The sequence below is a fragment of the Mesoplodon bidens genome (genome assembly GCF_964165515.1).
Source record: "Mesoplodon bidens genome assembly, chromosome: 9".
Classification (NCBI taxonomy): Eukaryota; Metazoa; Chordata; class Mammalia; order Artiodactyla; family Ziphiidae; genus Mesoplodon; species Mesoplodon bidens.
The window spans coordinates 87,609,383-87,633,976 of NC_138166.1; the positions used below are offsets into that span (position 1 = coordinate 87,609,383).

The window sequence follows — 24,594 nt, forward strand, 5'->3', positions numbered from 1 at the left end:
ATTTAATGGGAAATATGTGTTTTTCAGTTGAAGGTAAATGCAAAGGAAATGAAAGCTACTGTATTTCAGCCTATATGTGGTTATTAGCGAGTTACTGTAACTGAATCGTAGAATCACCATATTCATATGGGTCACCAGATTCCAGAGGGGTCAACATGCGGCTAGAAAATGTTTAGATAATGGCTTCAAGGGTCCAGAAGAAAGAATAGCTGTACCAAGGCCAACAAAATAGTCACTAATTATTATATCTTCCCCACCTGGAAATACATCACTCTCAGGAATGATAAGTTCTGTTGCCTTTATGGAGCACACCATCATCATTTACATTCATGTGATCATGTAATTGATCACCCTCAGGAGGGAGAGGAACTTCCGGTGGAGTTACTCTGGTAAATTGTGTAATAATAGCAAACTAGTTTCTATTCTGTCTAATCAGTGTCTCTGATAAGAGAAAACTTAGGAGACATCATCAGTTGAGCTCCACTAGCTGCTCTGGATGGTGCAGATAATCATCTTGTACTTGAAGGTAGATAGATGTGCCTTCTCCAGTTCTCAGAGCTTACTATTGGGCTGCAGCTGCTACCAGTATAGAATCAGGTATCAGAGCCCATGGTTGAAGAACATGATAAGTGATGTGGAGAAATGGGTCACTCCACATAGCCAGTGAGGTGACAAATGAAGGTACTTACATTAGTGCCTAGCACATAGAAGGCACTCATCAGTACTATCTAATAAAGGAAATTACAGCAACAAGCCAGAGAATATGGAGAACAAAGATAAGAGTCGAGTCAGCAGCTGGAAGCTCTTCTGCTTTAGTGGTACGTTTTTTGACTATATACTTTGGTGTCATGTTTACAATATTTTAAAGGTTAATTTTATTGACAGTTATTTGTGTAAGCCAACAGAGAAACTAAATGCTGTAGTTCAAAGGAATGGAAGACCATTGAGCAATGCTATGAACTACTTTGGGGCATAAACTGCCTTATGCATCTGTGTATGTACAGTGCCTTGCACTCAGAAATGTTTGTTGAATGAATAGAAATGTCAGTGAAAAGTTGATGTTTGTGCTGGGCCTCGAGAGGCAGTTGAATTTGATGTAGCAGAGGGGAATGAGACGGGTTTTCAAATTAGTAGAATTCTATGAATAAAGACATAGCTAGTGGAATGAGCTTAACTGATTTCGTGAGACACTGGAGACGTCAGTCTGACGAGAGGCCTGTGGTGGATATTGTGGTGGTAATGGTTGTATGGGGTTGTTCTAAAGACCAGTTCCTAGGAATTTTGTGTTCGTCTTTATTGATGCCCTGTCCTGATTATCTTGTTGGGTAAAACTACTTTAGGAGAACAGGGTACTAATGAGGCCAGGCTTATGGTTTTCATCTTCATAAAAAACATTAATTCAGTTGCTATTCATCATGTGTGCATGTACACACACACACGCACACACATATGCACATACCCAGTAAGACTCAGTGTATGCTTCTTTGGGGGAAATGAGACTTCTCCTGAGATTCTCACAGACTGATGTCATAACTCTTAATCAGGTGCCTTACTGTGTTCTTTTGTGACAAAGGGGCACTAGCAAGAATCAAGTGTGGTAGCTCAGCACACCCACCTTCCTGCAGCTTAGAGCTCCCCATATTGAGTGGGGTCATTTTTTCAATCAGATTGCTTATTAAAAGTCTTACACTAGGTGGATTGAGTCAAATGTAAGATTCTGAAACTATCCCCTGGAAGAGGGAGCCTCTTCTAGTTCAAAGTTGGTGTATCCCACTGTTCCAGCCCTCAAGAGGCAACTACAGATGCTGCTAAAAGGACCTCATAATTTAGCAGAAGCATTTTCCAAAATAGCCATTTAAAAATTCTTCTCTGCTTCCTCTTTTTTTCACCTTAAATTGGCTAACCAGTATATTGCGTTACATTTTCACTTACGGATTTTTTTAAAAATGCACGAGTTTTAGTTGGTTCTTTAGAGAAAAGTAATCCTGATACTACGATTATTAGAAATACTTCTAACAGGACTGGTAGCTGTAGCTCTGGTAGTAACACTAAGAACCCATGCTTTTCCTTTTAAGTGTGTTGTAGGTACTTTGTATTGAGCAAACACTGAACTTTTCTCAGACGTTTAGAAGGAATAAAAGAAGGGAGAATTAGAAGTATAATCAGAGACAAAAGCAGAAAAAGAGTTGGATTGCAGAAGGGATATTTTTCCTTCCCTAAATGTGTACCTAGATTAAAGAATAATTATTTTTACTGGCTAGGTAGTACACTACAAACGATTTACAGTTTTGAGTTCTGCAGATACTTTGTCTAGAGCACTATGTAGCTGTTTATCTTAGTCATTATGTACTCAGCGGTGGTTGTACCCAGCTCCTCTTAAGCTGGAGAATCTGAGATTGAGTATTAAAGCTGGAATGAGGACCTGATCTGGGGTTTGGGATCTGCCATTTATCCTATTGCAGAATACAAACACTCACAAATTCAGTGAAGTGCACTCCAAAGACGTGGTTTTGCTTTCAACTGTGATGACACTATAATTGATCAAATATATTCTTTCAAAGAATCATAAATTCTTATTGGAGTGTGAGGAGATGTCATGTTCATTTGTCAACATGTCACTCCAGGGACACAGGTGCAGCAAATTTATGGAGGAAACACCTCGTGTTTCTCCTGAGCCACATAAATATGAAGCCGTCTTGATTGAAAATGTGTGGCTTTCGATTACTCCTTATATGGAGAGCAATTAAGATCTCTCTGTAGAAGGCATTTCACTGTGATTCTCAGGTTTTCACACAGCACAAGGCAGGGATAAGGCTCCAGAGAAATTTTTGGAGACCTGCAGATGTTGTCTCAGAAAAGAATACTAAGGCAGTTCTTCTCTGGCGGAGTGAATATTGCACGTTTTTAGTCAAGTGCGTGATTAACTTTGACATTTGAAAATAGAACTTCATGTAAAAATAAGCATGGTACTTCTGCACATTTAATTAAGATGTTTAGTTCCTGTCAAGACTGATCGTTTTTTTTTTTTTTTCCCCTGTGAAGGACAATATATTCTAACTTCTGAAATTTCAGAAATCTGTACTTAACCTTTAATCGTCATTCCATTTACATGGAAATCTGATTAACAACTTTTAAAGTTCATGAGCTCTTGGTAAATGCGATTAAGCCCTTTTTGGAGTTTGTTATTAAGAGCTGGCATTTACAGAAGACTAGGGCCTGGCTACTGTTGCTGTCTTCTCCATAGCTGGATGTCTTAAGCAATTAGCAGAGAACATGAGGTACATGAATTGTATTGTATTGCTTCTGAGTTAACGTGGTTGGTATTTAAATAGCATGCTGTCTTTTTCTTTCCTATGACTTGCTAAATGGTATGAGCTAGTTACCCAGTGGTAGAATAGGGCTAAGGATAAATTAGGTGGAGCTGTAGCAATTTGCATAACTAGGAGAGCTAGGCTCCTCCCTCTCTCTGATGTTCTGAAGTCATGTTTACAAACATTCATTCTCAGGTTGTAAGGAATCAGGTTAATCATCCTACCACAATGCATTTTTTTTGAAGTATATAGTTGACTTACAATATTATGTTTTTTTCAGGTGTGCAACCTAGTAATTTGATAGTTTTATGGATTATACGCTGTGTAAAGTTATTATAAAATTCTGGCTATATACCCTGTGCTGTACATTACATCCTTGTAACTTACCTATTTTATACCTAGTAGTTTGTACCTCTTAATCCCGCTTACCCATTTTGCTCCTGCCCCTCATCCCCTCCCTTCTGGCAACCACCAGTCTGTTCTCTGTATCTGTGATTCTGTTTCTGTTTGTTATATTTACTCATTTGTTTTCTATTTTAGATTCCACATATAAGTGAAAGCATAGAGTATATGCATTTTTTTAAATTGCATTCTTCTACGGGGTGTGGTAGTCTTTTTGAGAGTTAAAATGAAAAGATGTACACTTTGGAGAGAGAAATTTTTCAGGTATGCAACTTCTTTCTAAACTTTCATGCATTTCAGCTATTGAGATAGTGCCCTTGGGTTGTGAGGACAGAAGGGAAGAGGTAAATGTGTTGGAGCAGGTCAGTGTAGCATAATCAACAAATTGAGATGTGCTATGATGTATGGAAAATGGGAAGTAAATAGTTAAAAGCCTAAAGGATCCTATTGGACCATATGCTGCCAATCTGTCAGGTTTTATTCACTTGCCTGTAGAATTGGGCTCTCTGATAGATGCATATAATGCATTTCATAGGTACTTTGTGCAGAACACTGCTTATTAGCATTTAGAGGAATGACAGGAGAAAATAATGAAAGTATCAACAAAGGCAAATCTTTAAAATATATTGTATAGAACAGTATTATTAAAGAATACTTGAATCTTTACATGTTTCCATACCAGGTAAAATTTTTATGAACATATATTGCTTTTAAATAAAAGATAAAAATAAAACAAAGTAGTATGTGGGACAAATAAATTTAAATAGAAAAATTGATCTGAAAATAATTAAATTCGACGCCAGAAGTATCGATGAAGTAGTTCTCCATTTTTGGACCCTAGAGTTTCTATGTTTACTTACTTACTTAAACCAGCAGTGCAGTTAATTGGTTACTCTTTTAAATTATAGGCTAACCTCAAATGTAGTAGGTAAATGAAATGGCTTAGTCCCATGTTTTGAATTAACATAAAATATTTCAGTAGAAATAGCATATAATAATCACAGGCCTCTTATGGATTTGGAAATTTGTTTTCTGGCCACAAAACTGATAAAACAGGATTACTTTTGTTTAACCAAAGTGTCAACAGTTTTTTTTTTTTTAAATCAGCTTAGTATCTTACTTAAGGGAAATATATATATATATATATATATATATATAGTTTCATCATTTTCAGATACAAGACTTTTGCTTATTTTATAGATGGAATCTTTATTGTAGATGCAAGAATTAAGTATAGAAATGAGTGATATTAAGTTGCTCCTTCAGTTTTAAAGGATTTTAGTTAAGGTATTCCAGTGTGGCATGAATCTGTGGTAATACAGGGAAGTATCAGACAAAGTGCCTTCTCATCAAGTCATGTTGGGAGTTTGAGATAAGTAGAGGTAAAGTTAACTATCCAGCAGTATATGATTAATTGCCAAATCTGGGTAATCACCTGTGGGTCCTGTAGGAATTTAGAGAGATGACTTAAGATAGATTGGTCAGGGAAGGTTTTGTGTATTTGGTAGGAGCTGGCTCTTTAAGGAAGGCTAGACTTCAGGAGAGTGGGCAGATCATTCCAGGTAGCTATAACAGGCATGTATGCCAACAGTGAGTACCTTACTGAATTTACCATATACACAATTTGTACAGAGGGGTGTAAAATGGGATCAGATAGACAGAAACCAGATTCTGAAGAGCCTTAGATGAATCCAGTTGAAATCTTCTTTGTGGACTCCTTAAAGAAAGGAACTGCTTTGTCCTTGTGCTTTGTATTCTCAGTGCCTCAATCTCATTATCTCCCAGTCTTAACAATATTCCCCTCAAATCCTAAGGGAAATGTACTTAACATAGTTCCTGGCACTCAGTAGGTACAAAATAAGTGTTAATCAAGTCTGAATCTGCACTTGTTATTCCTAAATAATCCATTTTGAATGAACTATAAGCAAACATTGCTTTTTTGTAGGTGTGTCATTGTTCACAGATAAGAGATAACCAGTATGAAGGAGTCTCTAGTAACTGAACTGCTAATTGAAAATTCTGGGTTGTAGCCACTTAATTGAATAAACTGTCTCCAGAGAGCAATTTGGGCCTTTTCCAAGATGCATTAACTCTTTCAGGTCATTAGGGTAGCACTTATCTCACTGGAGCAGAAATTTAATAAATGGTATTCCTGTGATGTGAGTAAATTAATGTACCTCAAAAAGCCTGAAGTTTCACCATGGGTGTTACAGTTCTACTCCAAGGAGCTCCTCTGTGAATGTAAAACATCAATAAGTAGCTGCCCTTTCAAACATCTTACTTTCAATTTAGGTAACCTACTAGGGAGCATCTACTTTGTTCAAGGCACTGTGCTAGATGTTAACAGAGACACAAAGAAAAGGCATGGCTTGCACTGAGAGGCAGGAGAGAAGGCAAATAACCACAAGATAAAATCCTTGCGAGATACAAACTACAGTGTGGGTTTTAATGGGAGAGAGATACCATAGTTAACAGGTAAGATAGATGGTAACCTCCCAGAAGGTAGGGACCGTGGCTTGTTCACACAGTGTGCTTATTCATATTTATTCTCTCTGTTGGGAGTTTAGGAGATAAACAGAGGGAAAGTTAAATATATATACATACACACATATAATGGTAAAATATGAGCTGGATCAATCAGAAGCTTTTTTTCTCTCCCCCACAATTTTCACACATGTGCTTTTTTTTCCCCCCTGTGAGATACGAATTATTAATGTCTGGTGTTAATCCAAAATGAATATGGTAAAGATGTGAAAACCAGAGAAAAAGCCAGCATCTTTTGGAGATATGCTCCCTGATTGTCTGTCTGATCGTCTCAATTTGTCTGTCAGCCTACTGATGGAATATTGACCTTCAGGTAGTAAAGAGGCTAAGAAGTCTGTTCTACCTGCCAGCCCGTTACACATTTATATCTGTTGTGAAGATAGAGGCAGCTAGTTGTTATCATAAGACTAAGGGTAAGTAACATAAAAGACCACACTGTGGGAGAAAAGAAGGTAGAGATAACACCATAAGAAGATAAAACTTCCAAGGTGTAACGCCAGCCTCTGTTTCCTCATGCCTGGGGTTGGCATCTCCATTGAGCATGTGGGTTGTGATTAGTAACATGTGGATGGTGAACATGTAATTTGTTAAAAATCAATCAAGTTAATACTTAAATTCACTTTCTTGAACTCATTCTCCCATGCTTGATTAATGATAGAGGTAGTTACAAGCAGGGGGAAAAAAGGATAAACTCAGACATGACAAAAACCCTTGGGACTTATTTATGGAACAGGAAATTATCTAGGTTAACTAAATGGTAATTAAGTAAAAACAACTAAGAGGAAATAAGGCTGCAGAAGTCAGTTGGGTTGTGGAAGGTGCTGAATGACAGGAGGATATACAGGTTTCTTTTGCTTGCAAGGAGGACACCATTGAAGGATTTGAGCAGAATGATGACATTGAGCTCTGTGTTAGGGAGCCTAGTGGGTTGTGGGATAGATTGTCATGAGAGGTGTAAGGCGGGCTGAGCGGTTGGGAGACTGCTGTACTAAGCTGTGTGAAGGATAATGAGGATCAGATTTAAAGACATGAGGGTAGGAATGAAAACATTTAAAAGAGGAAATGGACCTAAGATGTGTGGTATAATATAGGACTTGGCAGTTGATTTGGAGAACAAGCCTGAGAAGAGTCAGCAAACTACAGATTGTGATCCTGGGAGGTCCGAGAAATGACGGTGGTGTTAACAAAGAGGGAAACTAAGAGGACCTTTCTTTCTTCCTTCTTTCCCCCTCTTCCTCCTTTTGAAGAGAGGTGATAATAAAGAGTTTGCTTGGTCAGGATGTTTGTTGACCCCATGCCCTGGTACTCTCAATATCTGTTGTGCTGTTTTCACTTTCTTACTGTGATAAGACACGCTTGCAGGCAATGACAGTGCATCTCTGGTGCTTGGGAGAAAGTATGATGGTAGAGGGAGATTTGGGAATCATCTGAAATGAAGATATAACTCAGATGGAAGAGAACAAGAGCAAGAGTAAGGATATCGAACTTCAGATAGTTAAGAAGAAAAATGTGGTCGTCAATCTCAGGGAAGTGAAAGAAGAAATTTCTAAAGTTTAGAGATGAATATTATCAGGAGCCTGAATTTAGTGATTGAGATCTTTATTGTAGAGAGAAGGGGAGGAGGAAAGAAGAAGGAGAAGAATGATATCAGTGAGAAGATGAGGAGGATATAGAGATAATTTTATTTATTTATTTAATACCATTTATAAAGTGTTTGCTGTGCCCCAGGTTATGTTCCAAGTGATTTACAGCATTAACTCATTTAATCCTGATGATAGTTCTGTGGGAGTAGGTAATATTATTCCTGTTTTAATGATGAGGAACCAAGGTTCTCAGGCACAGAGAGGTAATATCTTAGTTACCTGGTTCCTGGGATGGATTTTAAAAAAACAACAAATTTCTGAGCCTTATCCTCAGAGATAATAATAGCCAAGCATTTTATGTATGTTGTTCATTTTAGTTTTCATATTAATTCTGTGAAGTAGATTCTATTACCCGTATTTCACAGTTGAGGGAGATACAGTTTAGCAAGATTAAGTAACTTGCCAAGGTCACATTGCTAGTAAGTGGTAGAACTGGTTTTAAGTACAGACTTTTTGTGTTTCTGAATTGTCCTCTCAATTTGCTGTTCTAAGGTGGGGTGCGTGAATCTTTATTTTAAAATAGTTCTCCAAGTGATTCCTATGTATAGACCAGTCTTTCTAGAATTTTAGCACAAACTAAGAAGGAAGAGGTGTATGTATTTTTTGGGAGGAGGTAAAACACTGTGGTCAGAGAGGAGAATTCAGAATTAGAGACGTTGGAGATGGAGTATTTCCAACGGAGAAAGAATGTCAAAGAGTAATAGAGGTCATTGGGATTGAGGAGACCGAGAAAGACTGCGTAATGGTAAAAAGGAGTCATTAATATATTCTGATGAAAATTGCAAGTCGTAGTACAGAGTAAAACTGTAGCAGCAGCTAACATTTTTGTAATGGTGTAAGAAAACCATGGAGGTTGTGTCAACTTTGATGAGAAAAGGGGAGAAAGAGGCGTAAATATGTAGAATGAACTTTAAAATACGTTTTTAGTGAAATGGGCAGAGAATGAAGCTGCAGTTAGGAATGTGCCTTTGGGCACTGAGACCACTTCTGTGTCTTCCCTTGGCATGGTCTTATTGTCTTCTATTTTCTGTGGGTAAGCTATAAATAAAAAATCATGAAAATACTGTGGGGTCCCAAATGCATGGAGGGAAAACAGAGAATTGAAGTAAGTGGAAAATTCAACACTTATAGTTGGAGATTTCAATATTCCTTTAAAATAATTAATGGAACAGCTGGACAGAAAACATACAAAACATGAGCTGCACTATCAAGCACCATGACTTAAAGTGACATAGATGGTACACCCTACTTAACACCATCAGAATACAGATTCTTTCATGTCCGTCAAATATACTCCATGATAGATCATATACTAGACTATGAAGTTAAGTCTCAATACATTTAAAAGGATTGAAATCACACAAAGTATGTTCTCCATACATAACAGAATTAAATAAACAACAGGAAGATATTTTGGCACTTTTCAAATATTTAGAAGTAAAACAACAAACTTCTGAATGCACCATGGGTGTAAGAAGAAAGACCTAAGATCAACAATCAAAGTTTCCACCCTAAGAGCTAGAAAAAGGAGGGGAAAAAAAAAATCAAACCCAAAGCAAGCAGAAGGAAAAAATGATAAAGATTAGAGTGAAAAATCAAATAAAAATCAGAGGAACAGTACGAAAAAGTAATGAAACTAAAAGTTGGTTCTTTGAAAAGATAAAAAATTGATAAATCTTTAGCTAGACTTATAAATTAAAAAGGAGAGAAATCTCAAAAAATGCCGAAATCAGGAATGAAAGAGGAGACATCACTGTAGACCATATAGATGTTAAAAACATTATAATGACTAACTTTATGCCAATGAGACCACAATTATGCCAGTTAGACCACTTAGATGAAGTGGACAAATTCCTAGAAAGAAACAAAATTTCAAAACTGGTTCAAGAAGAAATAGAAAATCTAAATTGTCCTGTAACAAATACAGGCATACCTCATTTTACAGCAGTTTGCTTGGTTGAGCTTTGCAGATACTGCATTTTTTAAAAATTGGAGGTTTGTGGCAACCCAGTGTTGAGCAAGTCTATCAGTGCTGTATGTTCAACAGCATAGTTTTTAAGTTAGGGTTTGTACACTTTTTCAGACATAATGCTGTTGCACATGTATAGTGTAAACATAGATTTTACATGCGCTGTGAAACCAAAAAAACTCATGTGACTCGCTTTATTATGATACTCACTTTATTGGAATGGTCTGGAACCGAACCCACAATATCTTCAAATTTTGCCTATAAATTAAATAATGTAAAAATTTCCTACACATACATAAGTACACAAATGTTTTATCAAACATTTGAAGAAGTAGTAGTATCAATCCTTTGCAACCTCTTTCAGAAAACAGAGATGAGAAACACTTTTCAACACATCTATGAGTCCATTATTAGCCTGATAAACATTCGAGATAGCAGAGGAAACTATAGAGCACTGTCCTTTGTGAACATAGATGCAAAAATCTCAAGCGAAATACTAGTAAATTGAATCCATCAACATGTGGATTCATACCACATGTATGAATGTATGTGGTATGTGTTACATACCACAATTAAGTGGGATTTATTAAAAAAAATATCAGGGCTTCCCTGGTGGTGCAGTGGTTGGGAGTCCGCCTGCTGATGCAGGGGACGCGGGTTCGAGCCCCGGTCCGGGAAGATCCCACATGCCGCGGAGCGGGTGGGCCCATGAGCCGTGGCCGCTGGGCCTGCGTGTCCAGAGCCTGTGCTCCGTGACGGGAGAGGCCACAGCAGTGGGAGACCCGCGTACTGAAAAAAAAAAAAATCAATGAATGTAATATACTACATTCATAGAATAAAGGAAAAACCTTCATAATTATCTCAATAGACACAGGAAAGCACTTGACCCCATTGATGACTAAAAAAAACAAAACAAAAGCAAAAACCTTCAGCAAACTAGAACTAGAAAGGAACTTTCTCTGTCTGATAAAAGTCCCTGTGAAAAACCTGCAGGTAACATCATAAGGGAACTTTCTGAAGTGTTAGAGGTGTTCTATAATGATTGTAGCGATGGTTACACAACTGTATACATTTACTTAAAAGCTGTTCAGCCATACACGACATTAGGTGAATTTTATGGTATATAAATTGTACCTCAACAAAGCTATTTTAAAAATATTATGGGATAAAATCAGATTACAAATATTCGAAGATATATGTCCTTCACAGTATCCTTCAGAGAACTTGTAGAAAAACACTTAACAGTCCTAATGGAAGTTAATTAGTGTATAAATCATGGAAATCTCATCAACATTATTTCCCCTTTCACAATTATATATTTGAGGGTATGCATGAATATTCATATGCTTCACAAGGGATTATATTCCAAACTAAATTTATTGTCCCTATCAAACTCATTTTTCCTGCATTCCTGATCATTGTTCTTGAACCACAGTGTTTTAGTCCCTCACATGTGCAATCTTTTAGCATTTTAAAATTTCTCTTCTTTCCTTAGTAGAATACCTGCTTAAATTTTTTCATTTTTTTCCTCTGCATCAACTCACAAATGTATCCCTAATTGTAAAATCTCATTACCACTACTGTAGTTTAAAATCCTTTTTTTTTTAAATTTCAACTATCATGGTAGTTTTTTTTCTTGTCCTCCTCCCTTTATTTTATTACCTTAATCATTCATTTTTCCCCAAATCCCATTGCCTTCTAATCTATTATTGTATATGCCAGCAGATTAATTTACTTAGAGTGTGTTTATCAACATTTTATTTACCTATTGAAAGGTTTTTACTGCACTCCTCATTCTGTACTTGACTTCAGTACCTGAGCCTGGTGTTAGAGGCCCTGAGAAGTTGGTGCATTTACCACCTTTCCAGGCTTACCTCTGAGACTTCATTTTTATGTTACCTGAACTATTTGCAGTTCACTGAAGACACCCGGAATTTCCCCAGCACTGTTTATTTACTGTTCTTTCTGCCTTGGCCTTTTACACATTATAAGATTTTATTTATGTCCTATGATCTTGAAACTCTTTTATTGTCCTACTTGGGATCAATCTTGTCCTTCTATAAATACTCACAACAGTTTCTTTGACCTGATGCTTCCCACTTTCTCCCATGTATTGTAGTCATTCATGTTTGTCTGTATAAGCACATTGAGGGAAGGATTGATGGATTGATTGATTTGGCTTTTAATTCACTTAAATTTTTAATTTATATATAGTAAAATTCACTTGTTTTAATATTAGGGAAGGATTTTTTTTTTAGTCTTGTTTTTATATCCAGGATAATACCTTGCATATTTTACATGTTAAGTAAATACGTTTAATTTAAAATAAATGAAAAGTTTCTTTTGAAAGCCATCTAAAACTGGGGTTTCTTTGTTAAAAGCTCTTCTGTTGGGAGTGTGGGGGGAGGTAAGTGTGAGCTCTTTGAGACTCTGCTTGTCAGGGCTTTGACAGGGGACCAGGAAATACTTGTGTAGTCTTGGAATTTTATCATCTGTTTTACTTTGAACACTAAGGAACTATTCACAAGACCATACATAGTAGTTTTAATGATACAATAGCCATTGATAATGAGTATAATGAAGCAGGCAGCCATTCCATTTGCAGAATGACTGTTTATTTTTCTTTTGGTTTTCTTACTGCAGAATACTTTAGTCCTTATACAATGGGGAAATGAGACTGCTATTTTCAAAAGATAACTTCTTTTGTTTTTTCTTTGTCACTAATATTTCATCCATTAGCAACCTTACGGGGGAAATCTGATAGTTTGTAGTAGTTTTAAATGGTGGTCCTAGTTTTAGAAAATACTGTTGCTTTGTTTCAGTGTTATTCTTTAATATTTTCTGGAATCAAGGTGATAGTTTGAGGGGTATATTACCCTGCTTTTTCTCCTCCTCCACCTCTGGATTTCTCTTTTCAAATTCTGGGCCTCCTGGTCTCCCTTTGCCAGGCCTTGCCTCCACCATCCAGTGAGACTAGTTTCTGCTTGGTTCTACTCTTGCTCCATGGGTGCTGGAAGGGGTTCTCTGGGAAGAATCCAGAGGAACTAGTGTGCTTCCTTTCTTCTCTCAGGGGTCATAGCCACCAGTTTCTGCCTAATTTGGCTCCTCTCCAAGGCCTTCAAATTCTTATTCTTTTAATATGTTTTTTCAGCTGTTCTAATTATCATCAGTATGAGGGATAGTCCAAGGAAGCTACTTTGCTGTTCCTGGGAGAAAAACTCCTGGGCATCTGTATTTTAAAAGAGCAAATTATTAAAAATTACAATATTTGTTGTAGGCACAGTCAAGATATTGCACAAGAAAGTTGAGCCTTACTTCATATTGGGAGCTCAAGGGGGTTTTTTTTCACCTTAGAATTGCTCCTGTCATGAAGCAGTCTAGTTCTCAGATTCATGGTGGGGGGTGGGTGCAGGTAGGGGGACACATACACAGTATGGCTTTGCTGTAAATCATCAAACATTTGAAGGTAGTAGTCAGGAAAATTGGTTTCCTAGTTGCAGAGATTGAAATCTGTGCAAACCACTACTCCCGTTTTTATAAGATACCAGTGTTTTACAAAAATAGTATTTGTGATACAAATGTCACTGGATGCATATTAGTATATAATTGTTTATCCATAGATAGCTTAGTGAAGAAACAAAAACTCATTCAAGTTATCATAAGGAAAAAATACTAAAGGCTATAAGGATATATTGTAGAACCCAAGGGTAGAGAATCTAAGACCTTATCAGCGACTGGATTTGAGACCTTTGCACTATGGATAACTTAAGGTTGCAACCCTTGAATCTCTCTCCTGTGGGTCTCCCCTTTCTCTCTGGTCATCTGGTTCATTCTTTATTTTCTCTCTGCAGATTGGCTGTCTTTGATTTTTCATCCACATGGTAAAAAAGTGGTTGCCCCAAAGTATTTACATCTCCTCACTTACATTGACGAGCACAGACCATATCCCACTAACACATTCCTGGGAGAGAGAATCTGATTGGCTAATTGAGGGTTGGCTGTTTCCCTGGTGAAGTAGACTGTGACCTAGAGGGTGGGATCCCAGGCCTGGCTACCCAAGTCCATTGTGTGGTTGGGGAAACGTCCTTAGATGAGGCGAAGATTTTGGAAGCTGGGAAGATACTAAAAGGATCTACCACATTAAGTATCTAGAAGGATCTGGGTGTTTCAGTGAGTAGCTACTTGGATAAATGCAGAGGCTGAAGACAGGAAATGTGTTAATTCTAAGTCTGTAAATCCCACATGTATTTTTAGAAAATTCTATGTGTATAACCACAAGCAGCCATAGGCAATATGTTAAATAAAGAGGATTAAATGGTAAATGAGGGGTCAATTCAGAATGATATTACCAATGTCAGAGCATGTTATAAATCTCAAAATCTTGGCTTTGCTTTATATATCATGGGATTACTGACTATCATCTTAGCAACTGCTAATCAGTCTTATAGCAGAAGAGATGCCTGACCACTCCAATTTGTATGCTCTATTAAAGCATCATATTTCTTTGCTTCTGCCACAGAACCATCTAACATACCAATACTCAAAAAATACAGTGAATCATGATATCACTGGTGTATATAGAGTTTTCAGGTGCTTTTCAACTGTGTTTTCATGTTTCTTGTCTTCAGTTTTACAAATACCTTTTAAGTTAAACTTAAAACACAAACTATGACTTTTAATTTTTTGAACTCTTGATCAACAAGAAATAGCAATTCCTGGTACTTAAAATGAGAAAGAAATGAATGAGATATGAAGGAATTTAGAGGCAGCAAGAACACATACGGCATTATCTTCTACAGATTTTCTGTGGGCAGAATGTATTTGGTATTATATGTAATGCCCTTTGCCCCAGAATTCCAATCTTGGGTGATTTCCCCCAGGCAAAAGACAAGCTGTCTAGCTTATTTCTTTTCATAAAAATGGAAATTTGAACTCATCCGTGAGTGCTTAGGATATTTATGTACAATTTGGAAGATGCAGTACATTATCCACAATGATGTAGAATCACCAAGAAATGATATGGTTATATTTTAATTTCAGGCATCTGGTGTTTGTGTCAAGACTTCGTAGTAGATGATTTGGCGTAATTCAAACACATTTCAGGCATCTTAGAAGTAGGGGCTTATTTGTTCTTTGAGATATTAAAAAATGCACTTTTACCAATTTGAGTGTCAACATAAAACTTTACCTGTTTTAAAGCAGTATTTTTCAACTGGTGGTGAATGTTATTAGGGAAAAGAGGCAAACACAATGAAGGAAACAAACATTGCAAAGCCTGTGGTTAAAATTGCAGCCGTCCCTTTTTTTACTTTACTCACAGGGTAGATTTTTGTACTCTGGACTCTTTCTACTTTGGAGACTGTCTCTAATTTGCATATAACGATATATATACATCAAGGCTTCTTCTCCCATGCTTTTTAAAATTCAGTGGTTCCCTATATTTTTTGATTCACTGATATGTTGCATGGCTCTGGTGGAAATGAAGAAATACAATGTTTTAAGGAATATAAAAAATCCTCATGTTTATCAATGGTGAGGTGTCTTTTCATTAAATAATAGCTAATAATTTTAGGCAGTTTGGGATGAATAATTTTAAAGACTTTTTTTTTTTTTTTTTTTTTTTTGCGGTACGCGGGCCTCTCACTGCTGTGGCCTCTCCCGCTGCGGAGCACAGGCTCCGGACGCGCAGGCTCAGTGGCCATGGCTCACGGGCCCAGCCACTCCGTGGCACGTGGGATCCTCCCGAACCGGGGCACAAACCCGTGTCCCCTGCATCGTCAGGCGGACTCTCAACCACTGCGCCACCAGGGAAGCCCTGGAACTGGTTTTTTGGAAGGGTCTGTTAGGAGTTAGGAGAGAGGGTAATCTAGGGTAGGCCTTCCAGAAAGGAGGGGGCCCTGGCATATTCAGGGGAGAGTTAACTAGGTGATCTTGATTGGAGTGTTGGGCTCATGTTAGGGAGAATAAGATATGATTGGAGTGTTGAGGTCAGATAGTTGTAGATGATGAGGAGCCTTGTGATGGTGGCAGCAACTGTGTTTTTTCTTTTGTTTATTTCTTGTTTTTAATTTTTATTGGAGTGTAGTTGATTTACAATGTTGTGTTACTTTTAGGTGTACAGCGACGTGAAGCTGTTATACATATACATATCAAGATACCCACTGTTTTTTAGATTCTTTTCCCATATAGGCCATTACACAGTATAGAGTAGAGTTCCCTTATACAGTAGGTCCTTATTAGTTATCTATTATATCTATCCTTATTAGCTATCTATTTTATATATAGTAGTGTGTATATGCCAATCCCAATCTTCCAATTTATCCTCCCCCCCTTACCCCCTAGTAACCATAAGTTTGTTTTCTACATCTGTAACTATTTTGTAGATAAATTCATTTGTACCCCTTTTTTTGGAGCAGCTGTGTTTTAGGAATATCACTCTGTTGAGGATGTAGGAGGATCAGAAGAGTAAGAGATGGGAGGCAGAAAACTAAATGAGGAACACTGTGTGAGGTGAACTAAGGTGGTGGCTGTCAGAATGGACCAGAATGGGCAAACTCATAGAGTTGAGGGAGAGTGATGAATGAACTTGGACGCTAACTCCTTTGTGGATACAAAGAATAAGGAAATGTATTAAAGACAGTTCTGAAGTTTTAAACCTGGAGATCAGTGAGATTAAGAAAATACTGAAAACCAAAGTTGGCAGAAGGAATTACTGATGTTATGGGAAGATGATCTAGGTTTCGGAATTTAGGGTTGATTTTATCTGTGAAATAGGTGAATAGGTCAGGCATGCAGTCACAGATGTGGGACTGGAGCTTGGGAGAGAAATGAGGGGTAAAAACCACATCATGGTAAGAGAAATAATATATGTGGAGGCTGCTTTTTAAAGTTTAGAACCGAAAGATAAAAAGGAAATAAGATTATAGATCGTGAGGACCAAAGCAAGATTTTTGTGGAGAGGGTAGAAATAGTACATTTGTGTAGATGGAAAGGGAGAAGCTGGTGAATAGAAATGGACTAAGAATCCTGAGAGCTAATAATTAAGGGGATTTCATTGATGTGGAGAAAAAGGAACAGTGATCGTAAAATACCTGGATATAAGGATGCTGCTTAGTTAGGTCCTGGTCAGTCAATATTTTATTGTAAAAGGGCAGTCATTGAATTTTAGGACAATAATTACCTCGACAGAATTACTTGGTGTAGTGAGTGTGTCTTCAAGCTTTGGTAGAAACATACTTCTGTCATATTGGTGTAATAACCACCATTTGAGTGAAACCAGGGCATTTGTAGACATCTTTCTGTGTTGAAATTTGAAAGATATCAACAATTTGAAATTCTTTTCTGATTTACTAGCCTTCTTTTGATCACAGATTCCTGCAAACTTTATTAGCATCAGTGCCAAATCTACAAAATAATTGAGTCCATCACTGGAATTGTTACTAAAGTAGAGACCCAATTCAGTATTCTCCCTGACTATTGTGCAGTTTCGGTGATATAGTAACAGAGATAGTACTTGTCATTATATTACTTCATCAGCTTGCTGAGTAATACTCCAGTGGCCTCGTAAATAAATAAAAAAACATTGACGAATCTCTTAACATGTTTTATGCTTTCCCAGCGAACTCTTTATTGTACAGAAAATGAAATAAAGTCCATTTACTGCCACCCATAGTCATTCTCATTGATAGTTTTTATGCTTTTAGTGAGAATGGAGTGTCATGGGGAAGAGAACAGACTGTGGAGTCAACTAAACCTGAGTTGAAATCCTGGCCTGTTATTGTGTAATTATAAGGCCTTAGGCTGGCCCCTCCCTCCCCCTCCCCCTCCCTCCCCCTCCCTCCCCCTCCCTCCCCCTCCCTCCCCCTCCCTCCCCCTCCCCATCCCTCCCCCCCTCCCTCTGTCTTTGGAGTTTTTTTAAAAGAGCATTTTAAGGTTCAAAGCAAAATTGAGGGGGAGAGTACAGGGATTTCCCATTAGCTCCTGCCTCCACACATGCATATAGGCTCGTTTCTTAATACCACTAATTTTCAGTTTCTTCATCTCTAAATTACAATTAGTAATACTTACTTCATAGATTTGAGGACTGAGTAAGGTCATGTTTTTAAAATGTCTGATATTTGATAAGTATTCAGTAATGTGTATGTGCTTATAATATAGACATAATTGGCTTTAAAACTTACTTGGAGCAATATATTCACAGGTGTGCTTCATAAATGTTTTGATGATAATGCTTGATATGGCCCTCACATCCCTATTGAATGAATGAATGATTATATACATATATGCAAGAATAATAGTTATATGGGACCCTGATTCTGAAAGGCTTTCACTTCAGTCATGGGTAGAATTGTTTGTCTACGTGTACTGTATACCACTTGGTTATCTTAAAATTTTAAATGTGGCAAGTGATTATAGAAATGAGTTGAGTTGATACACTTTAGTCCTGGGTTAGATCATCTTAGGAACCATGGTGATTTCTGTTCCAGATCTGCTATTTTCTTTCACAACAGTGGGAACTTTTTTTTTTTTTTTTTTTCTTTTTGTGGTATGCGGGCCTCTCACTGTTGTGGCCTCTCCCGTTGCGGAGCACAGGCTCCGGACGCGCAGGCCCAGCGGCCACGGCTCACAGGCCCAGCCGCTCCGCGGCATATGGGATCCTCCCAGACCGGGGCACGAACCCGTATCCCCTGCATCGGCAGGCGGACTCTCAACCACTGCGCCACCAGGGAGGCCCAGTGGGAACTTTTTATACTTGTCTTAGAAATAGTACAACTGATTCTAGCCCAGGCCCCCAAACCCCTGAGGCTCTAAAGTGGATTGATTTTTATAAGCAGGACCTGCTGGCAGTACTGATCAAAAAAGCTGTTGCTTTTGTTGCTTTGAAACTCTGAAGATGAGTAGTGGGCCCTAGAAATAATTTGCAGGTCAGGACCACTTAGTCTGCTGTGGGCTATGCTAACCTGGTTGGCCGGTTTGTTAGAGTGCTGGTCCAGTTCCTTGTCTATAATCTGAGAACGGATTTTCCTGATAAAGTTTTGTGCTTTCAATGAGGTAAAATATCTAAACGGATTAGCCCCTTGCCTGCAGTATAGTAAGCCCTCAGTAAATGTTACGGCATCGCTGCTGCTGCTGTTGCAATTTGGAATAATAAGGATTAAATTATGACTAAAGGAGTATGTTGATTAAGTCACCCAGCCCAGTGCCTGACACATAGTAGACCCTCAGTAAAAATGTTCCCTTTACCCCCATGTACAAATGCTCACTATACACTGTTCCCAGTTTTAGGAGTAGGTAGCAAATTGCTGACTTTCTGGCTATAATGAATCTTCCCTTAGGTCTACAACTAGAAATATGAATAGCTAGGTTAATATCCTTCTGAATGTCAAGGAGGTTTTAGAATTAGGTCTTCATGGTTTTAAAATTGCTTTTTCTTAATAGCACATCATAAATGTGTGTGTTAAGCTGTTTGTCTGCTTGTACAGATGCTGTTGACTGAGTACTTGGATATGAAAAATACTCGTGCAGCCTCTGAACCCTCAGCTCAACTAAGTTATGCCAGCACTGGGCGCGAGTGTGCAGCCTTTTTTGCCAAGAAGAAACCTCAAAGGCCCAAAAATTCTCTTTTCAAGTAAGTATCTCCCTGCTGGTAAGATAGGTGTCAAGATGTGTTAGATCCCAGTAGAACGATTTTCCACTTTATTGACAGCCATTACTTCACCCATTTAAAGTTGATTTGAAATAATTGATAGGAAGTGACTATATATTCAACTTTGTATACTTCCGTTTTCTGTAAGGGAGGTGACTATTTTGGAATATGGTTACTGGACTATCTAGAACTTTTAATAAATAATTCTGGAATTTGTTTCTGGGGAGTCATATAAAATGAAGAGAAATGATATTCTCCCCTTGTTTCTGGGGAATTTTATATGAAATGAAAGGAAATGAAATATTTCAGCCTTTGGAAAGCCCTAAGTGCCAAGAAACAACTTTTGTTAATAAAGTCACGCAAATCTCTCTAGCTAAGTAGTATGGGGTTTTACTTGATTTAGTAAAAGAACAATGTGGAAATTCTTTTTTTTTTTTTTTTTTGCGGTACGTGGGCCTCTCACTGCTGCGGCCTCTCCCGCTGAGGAGCACAGGCTCTGGACATGCAGGCTCAGCGGCCATGGATCATGGGCCCAGCCGCTCCGCAGCACGCGGGATCCTCCCGGACCAGGGCACTATCCCGCATCCCCCACATCGGCAGGCGGACCCCCCCAACCACTGTGCCACCAGGGAAGCCCGGAACTTGTTTTTTTCAAATTACAATTAGCTACACTCACCTGGCCACATATCCTAAGTATATGTCACTTGGTAACAGCTAACAGTTAATATTATTATTAACATTAATAATAATAACGATAACAGCTACCATTGCTTGAGTGCTTACTATGTACCAGGCACTGTGGTAAATGAGTTTCTCAGAAGAATCTCAATCAAACATAATTTGATTCAGATTATACCAAATTTGGGCAGTAGGGTAGTGGTAATGCCTACTGAGTCCTTACTAAGTGCTAGACAAGGCATAAAGCCATTTTCATGGATTGTCTCATGTATTTATTCATTCTAACAATCTAATGGGTATAGGTTCTATTTTTCATCCTCTATTACACATTAAAAAAAAATTGAGGCGCATGCACAGAAACATAATTCAGAAAAGAAGACAGACAAGTAAATAATTGGTGATAGTTCCATGTAGTAAAATGTGTGAGATGAGCACATGGTATTAGTGGAGGTTAGGAAGGGACTCTCAATCAGGATCAGCTCTTAAGCTTCTCAGGAAACTTCACACTACCCTCCTGGGAGCAAAGCCAACTCGTCTACTGAGTTAAGAGTGCCTTGGGAATCAAAGGCTATCAAACACTACCTATGCGGTATTGGGTATTGTTGATTCTCATGGTCAATGACTTTCTCTCCTCAGCACTCGTCAGAGGGGATTATTGGATCACATACATGGCACAGAAAAAGCTCATTGGAAAACCCAATCTATTTATCAGAATTACACGTGATCTAAATGCAATGTGGTATCCTGGAACAGAAAAAGGATATTAGTGGAAAATTTTGTGAAATCCAAATAAAGTCTGTAGTTTTGTGTCATACCAGTGTTAATTACTTAGATGCAACAAAATGTACCACGATTATGTAAGACATTAACATTAGGGAGAGATTTGGGTGAAAGGTATACAGGAACTCCCTGTACTATTTTGCATCTTTTCTATAAACTTAATGATTTCAAAATAAAATTTGTTTAAAAAATTTTTTTCTTTAAATCAAGGCACAAGAGGTTAAGGAAATTATGCAAATTCACATGGCTAGCAAGTGGTAGAAACAGGATTTAAATCTTGGCACTTTTGAGATTTGTTTTCTGTCAAGGATTCATAGAGTTCTTAATCATTAAGGAAAGTTTCAACAGTTCATTTATCTTGTGGTCTAGAGGAGAGGAGATTTACTGTGCCCACACTGCAGTGAAATCCATTCTGTTTATTGGATGCGTTCTCTTTTTTTTTTTTTTAAACAGTTTTATTCAGAGCTTGGATGCAGTATCAGTTAAAAGGCTTTAGTCTGCAAGTAGCATGGAACCCCAAATGAGTAGATTAACCTATAGAAAGTTATTATCTCATACATAAGAATAAATATAGAGGATTCTTTAATTCACCGGTACAGTATCATCAAGGACTCAGCCCTTTCCATTTCTCTGCATTCAGTCCCACTCCAATAAAAATGGTGGTGCCCAGGAAATAGTGTGTGATTCATCCTGCAAATCCCTTTTTTTTTAATTAGTAGGCTTTATTTTTATCCATTTTAGGTTTATAGAAAAATTAAGCTGACAGTACAGAGATTTCACTTATGTCCCTTTACACCATAGTTTCTCCTCTTATTAACACCATAGTTTCTCCTCTTATTATTAGTGTGGCATATTAGTTACAATTGATGAACCAATATTGATACACCATTATTAGTTAAAGCCCATTGTTTACATTAGGGTTCACTCTTTGTATAGTTCTGTGGGTTTGGAGAAATGCACAATGTCATATATCCACCATTATAGTATCTTACAGAATAGTTTCACTGCCCCAGACATCCGGTTTTCCACTTATTCATTCCTCCTTCTTTTCCTTACCCCCTTGAAATGACTGATCTTTTTGACTATCTCTATAATTTGCCCTTTCCAGAATGTCTTAAAGTTGGAATCATACAGTACGTAGCTTTTTCAGACTGGTTTCTTTCACTTAGCAGTATGCATTTAAGGTTCATCCATGTCTTTCTGTGGCTTTTTGTGGCATCCTTTGTATCGCTAAGTAATACTAGTTGTGTGGATGTACCACACTTGTTTTTCCATTCAGCTATTGAAAGACATTTTGATTGCTTCCAGCTTCTAGCAGTTGTGAATAAAGCAGCGATAAACATTCATGTGCAGGTTTTTGTGTCAGTGTCAGTATTCGACTCATTTGGATAAATACCCAGGAGCATGATTACTAGATCATATGGTAGGACTATATTTAACTGTGTAAGACACTGCCATACTGTGTTCCAAAATGGCTATATCATTACAAATCCGTTTTTATTAATGATTAATTATCCATCTATTAATATTTTTTGCCAGTCACAAAGCCCCTCTGCAAGTTTTTCTCAAGAAAACTAATAGGACCTGGGTCTGAGGCCCATTCCTAGACCAGTCACTGGCAAGGGGAAGTAGACCATGGTGATAGTCTTAAACCAGTCAGAGTTCATCTCCAGTGCTAGGTCTGCAGCTGGAGAGGGAGCCCCCTCTCCTGAGCACCCTGCCTAGTGAGAGGGAGCAAGGACGCAGACGCCCAGATAGAATCGGGCCTGTGCCAGCGAACAAGACAGATAGTGGGAGGAAAGGTGTTTGATGGCGGCAACTAAGACTGCCTCAGATACTGCCTAAGGCCTACGGTTAGGCCTTTTCTTTCCCCTCTCCCCTCCCTTCCTCCCTCCACCCCTTTCGGTCCTACCCAGCCCTCTTCAGGCTCAACTGACCGTGCTCCGTCTGTGCCTATTGCAGATAGCAGGTTTCGGGGTGTTTAGATTTCCTGCTGTCAGCCCTCACCCATAACTTGCAACCTCAGACCACATAAACATTTTCAGACATTTAGCCAATCCTGAAATTGCGGTGTTGGACAGCATAAGTTACTGGAAATGAATAAGTGAACTTAAGTAATCGTTCCACATTTGTTATTATTACATAGTAATAAAAACTCATCACCTGCACAGAATTAGGCCACTCTTAGAAATTTGCCCATTTCTAGGCTTGGTTCCACCATTAATGAGCCATGTGAGTCAGGGCAGTTCTCTTGTCTCAGTGGCCTCAGTGCCTTTGGCTGTAAAGTGGGGAGGTGAGACTGGCTAATCCCTCATGCCTCTTTTGCTGTAACATTCTACCCATCTGTGACTTGTTGCAAACGCAGAAAGGATTCCTGAGTAGTGAAAATGCCTCAGGTCATAAAGGATTCAGATTTTGGCAAGCTGTCATCTGTGGAGAACCTTATTACTCTCTTTAATTGTCCCTAGCCAAGGTTAATTAAGTGTGTTTAAGTTCTTTCTTATTGTATATGGTGTGCCTCTCTGTTCTTTGCTCAAGAGTTTATTTTTTCTCTTGCTGTTTCTGATCAATAGCTGTCAGCGTGCTTTTTGGAGGTCAGTGGCTTCTCGTCAGCACTTGACTGGCAGGTGACACTTTTGAAGTACTGCACACTTTGCCTTTCTTCTGGCTGTTTGTGCCCTCTTAGTTCTTGGCAGAGTGCAGAGAAAGGATCAAGTAACTCAGCTGTTTCCCTCAGACTGACATTCATCTTGGTATTCATCTTCCTTGTCAAAGAACCGATAAGGCATAATTAAGAAAACGTTGGTGCTCCTTACTTGTGGCCAGAAACCTATCCCGTTATCACTGTTGCTCTTTCACTGTGTTGCTGTTTACCCCTTAGTGGCTGCAATTCTTCGAAGGATTTCTCCTGTCAGCCTGTTATCCTGACTTTGAAAATCTCAGGTTTGAAATGGAATTTCTTAGCACATCAAAGGATTTACAGTTTGATGATAACAGTCATAATTTTACCTGTTTTTTTTTTGTTGTTGTTGTTCTTCCTTACCTGCAAGTTACTTTTAAGACTGTGATTTGTTGTTGTTGTTTTCTATTTTGTAGTCTTTGTTTTAGCTTTTAAAGCCATGTTCTGTATCATGAACCCATCCCCCATGTTTCTAACCTCTGAAGCAGTCCCTGGGGAGGTGTGAACAATATTTTGTAGCTGGGTATTTTTGAAAGTATTTTATGTGGTAAAATACAGCAACAACCAAAAAAACCAGGTAAAATTATGACTGTATCAAACCGTAAATCCTTTGATGTGGTAAGCAATTACATTTCAAACCTGAGATTTTCTGTCAGGATAACAGGCTGACAGGAGAAATCCTTCTAAGAATTACAGGTGGCTGGTAAGAATCCTGGCAGCCATTTAGAAAGTTTATTGTTTTTGAGGACTTCTAAGGAGAGACCATAGATGCCTTGTTTCTCTGGGGTAGTTATTTAACATCATTTCTCACAACCCATTGTGCTAGTCCTCTCACTGGGGGAGTTAGAAAGGCCAGGGGTCAGCTCTGAGGAGCCCGTATTTCTGTGGTGGCAGCTGGCAGACACTGAGGTCTTTTGAGCTGCCTAGGAGCGAAATCAGAA

The 24,594-nt window shown here is 38.2% G+C and overlaps 1 protein-coding gene across 1 annotated transcript in view; it reads left to right on the top strand.

Annotated features, from left to right (window-relative positions):
* The window catches only part of EXOC4 (exocyst complex component 4), an 813,795-nt gene that overhangs the window by 207,880 nt on the left and 581,321 nt on the right, over nt 1–24,594 (top strand). Inside the window, exon 8 of the mRNA XM_081244856.1 lies at nt 19,352–19,497. Coding sequence (XP_081100982.1) covers nt 19,352–19,497 — 146 coding nt within the window. The remainder of the gene's footprint in view (nt 1–19,351; nt 19,498–24,594) is intronic.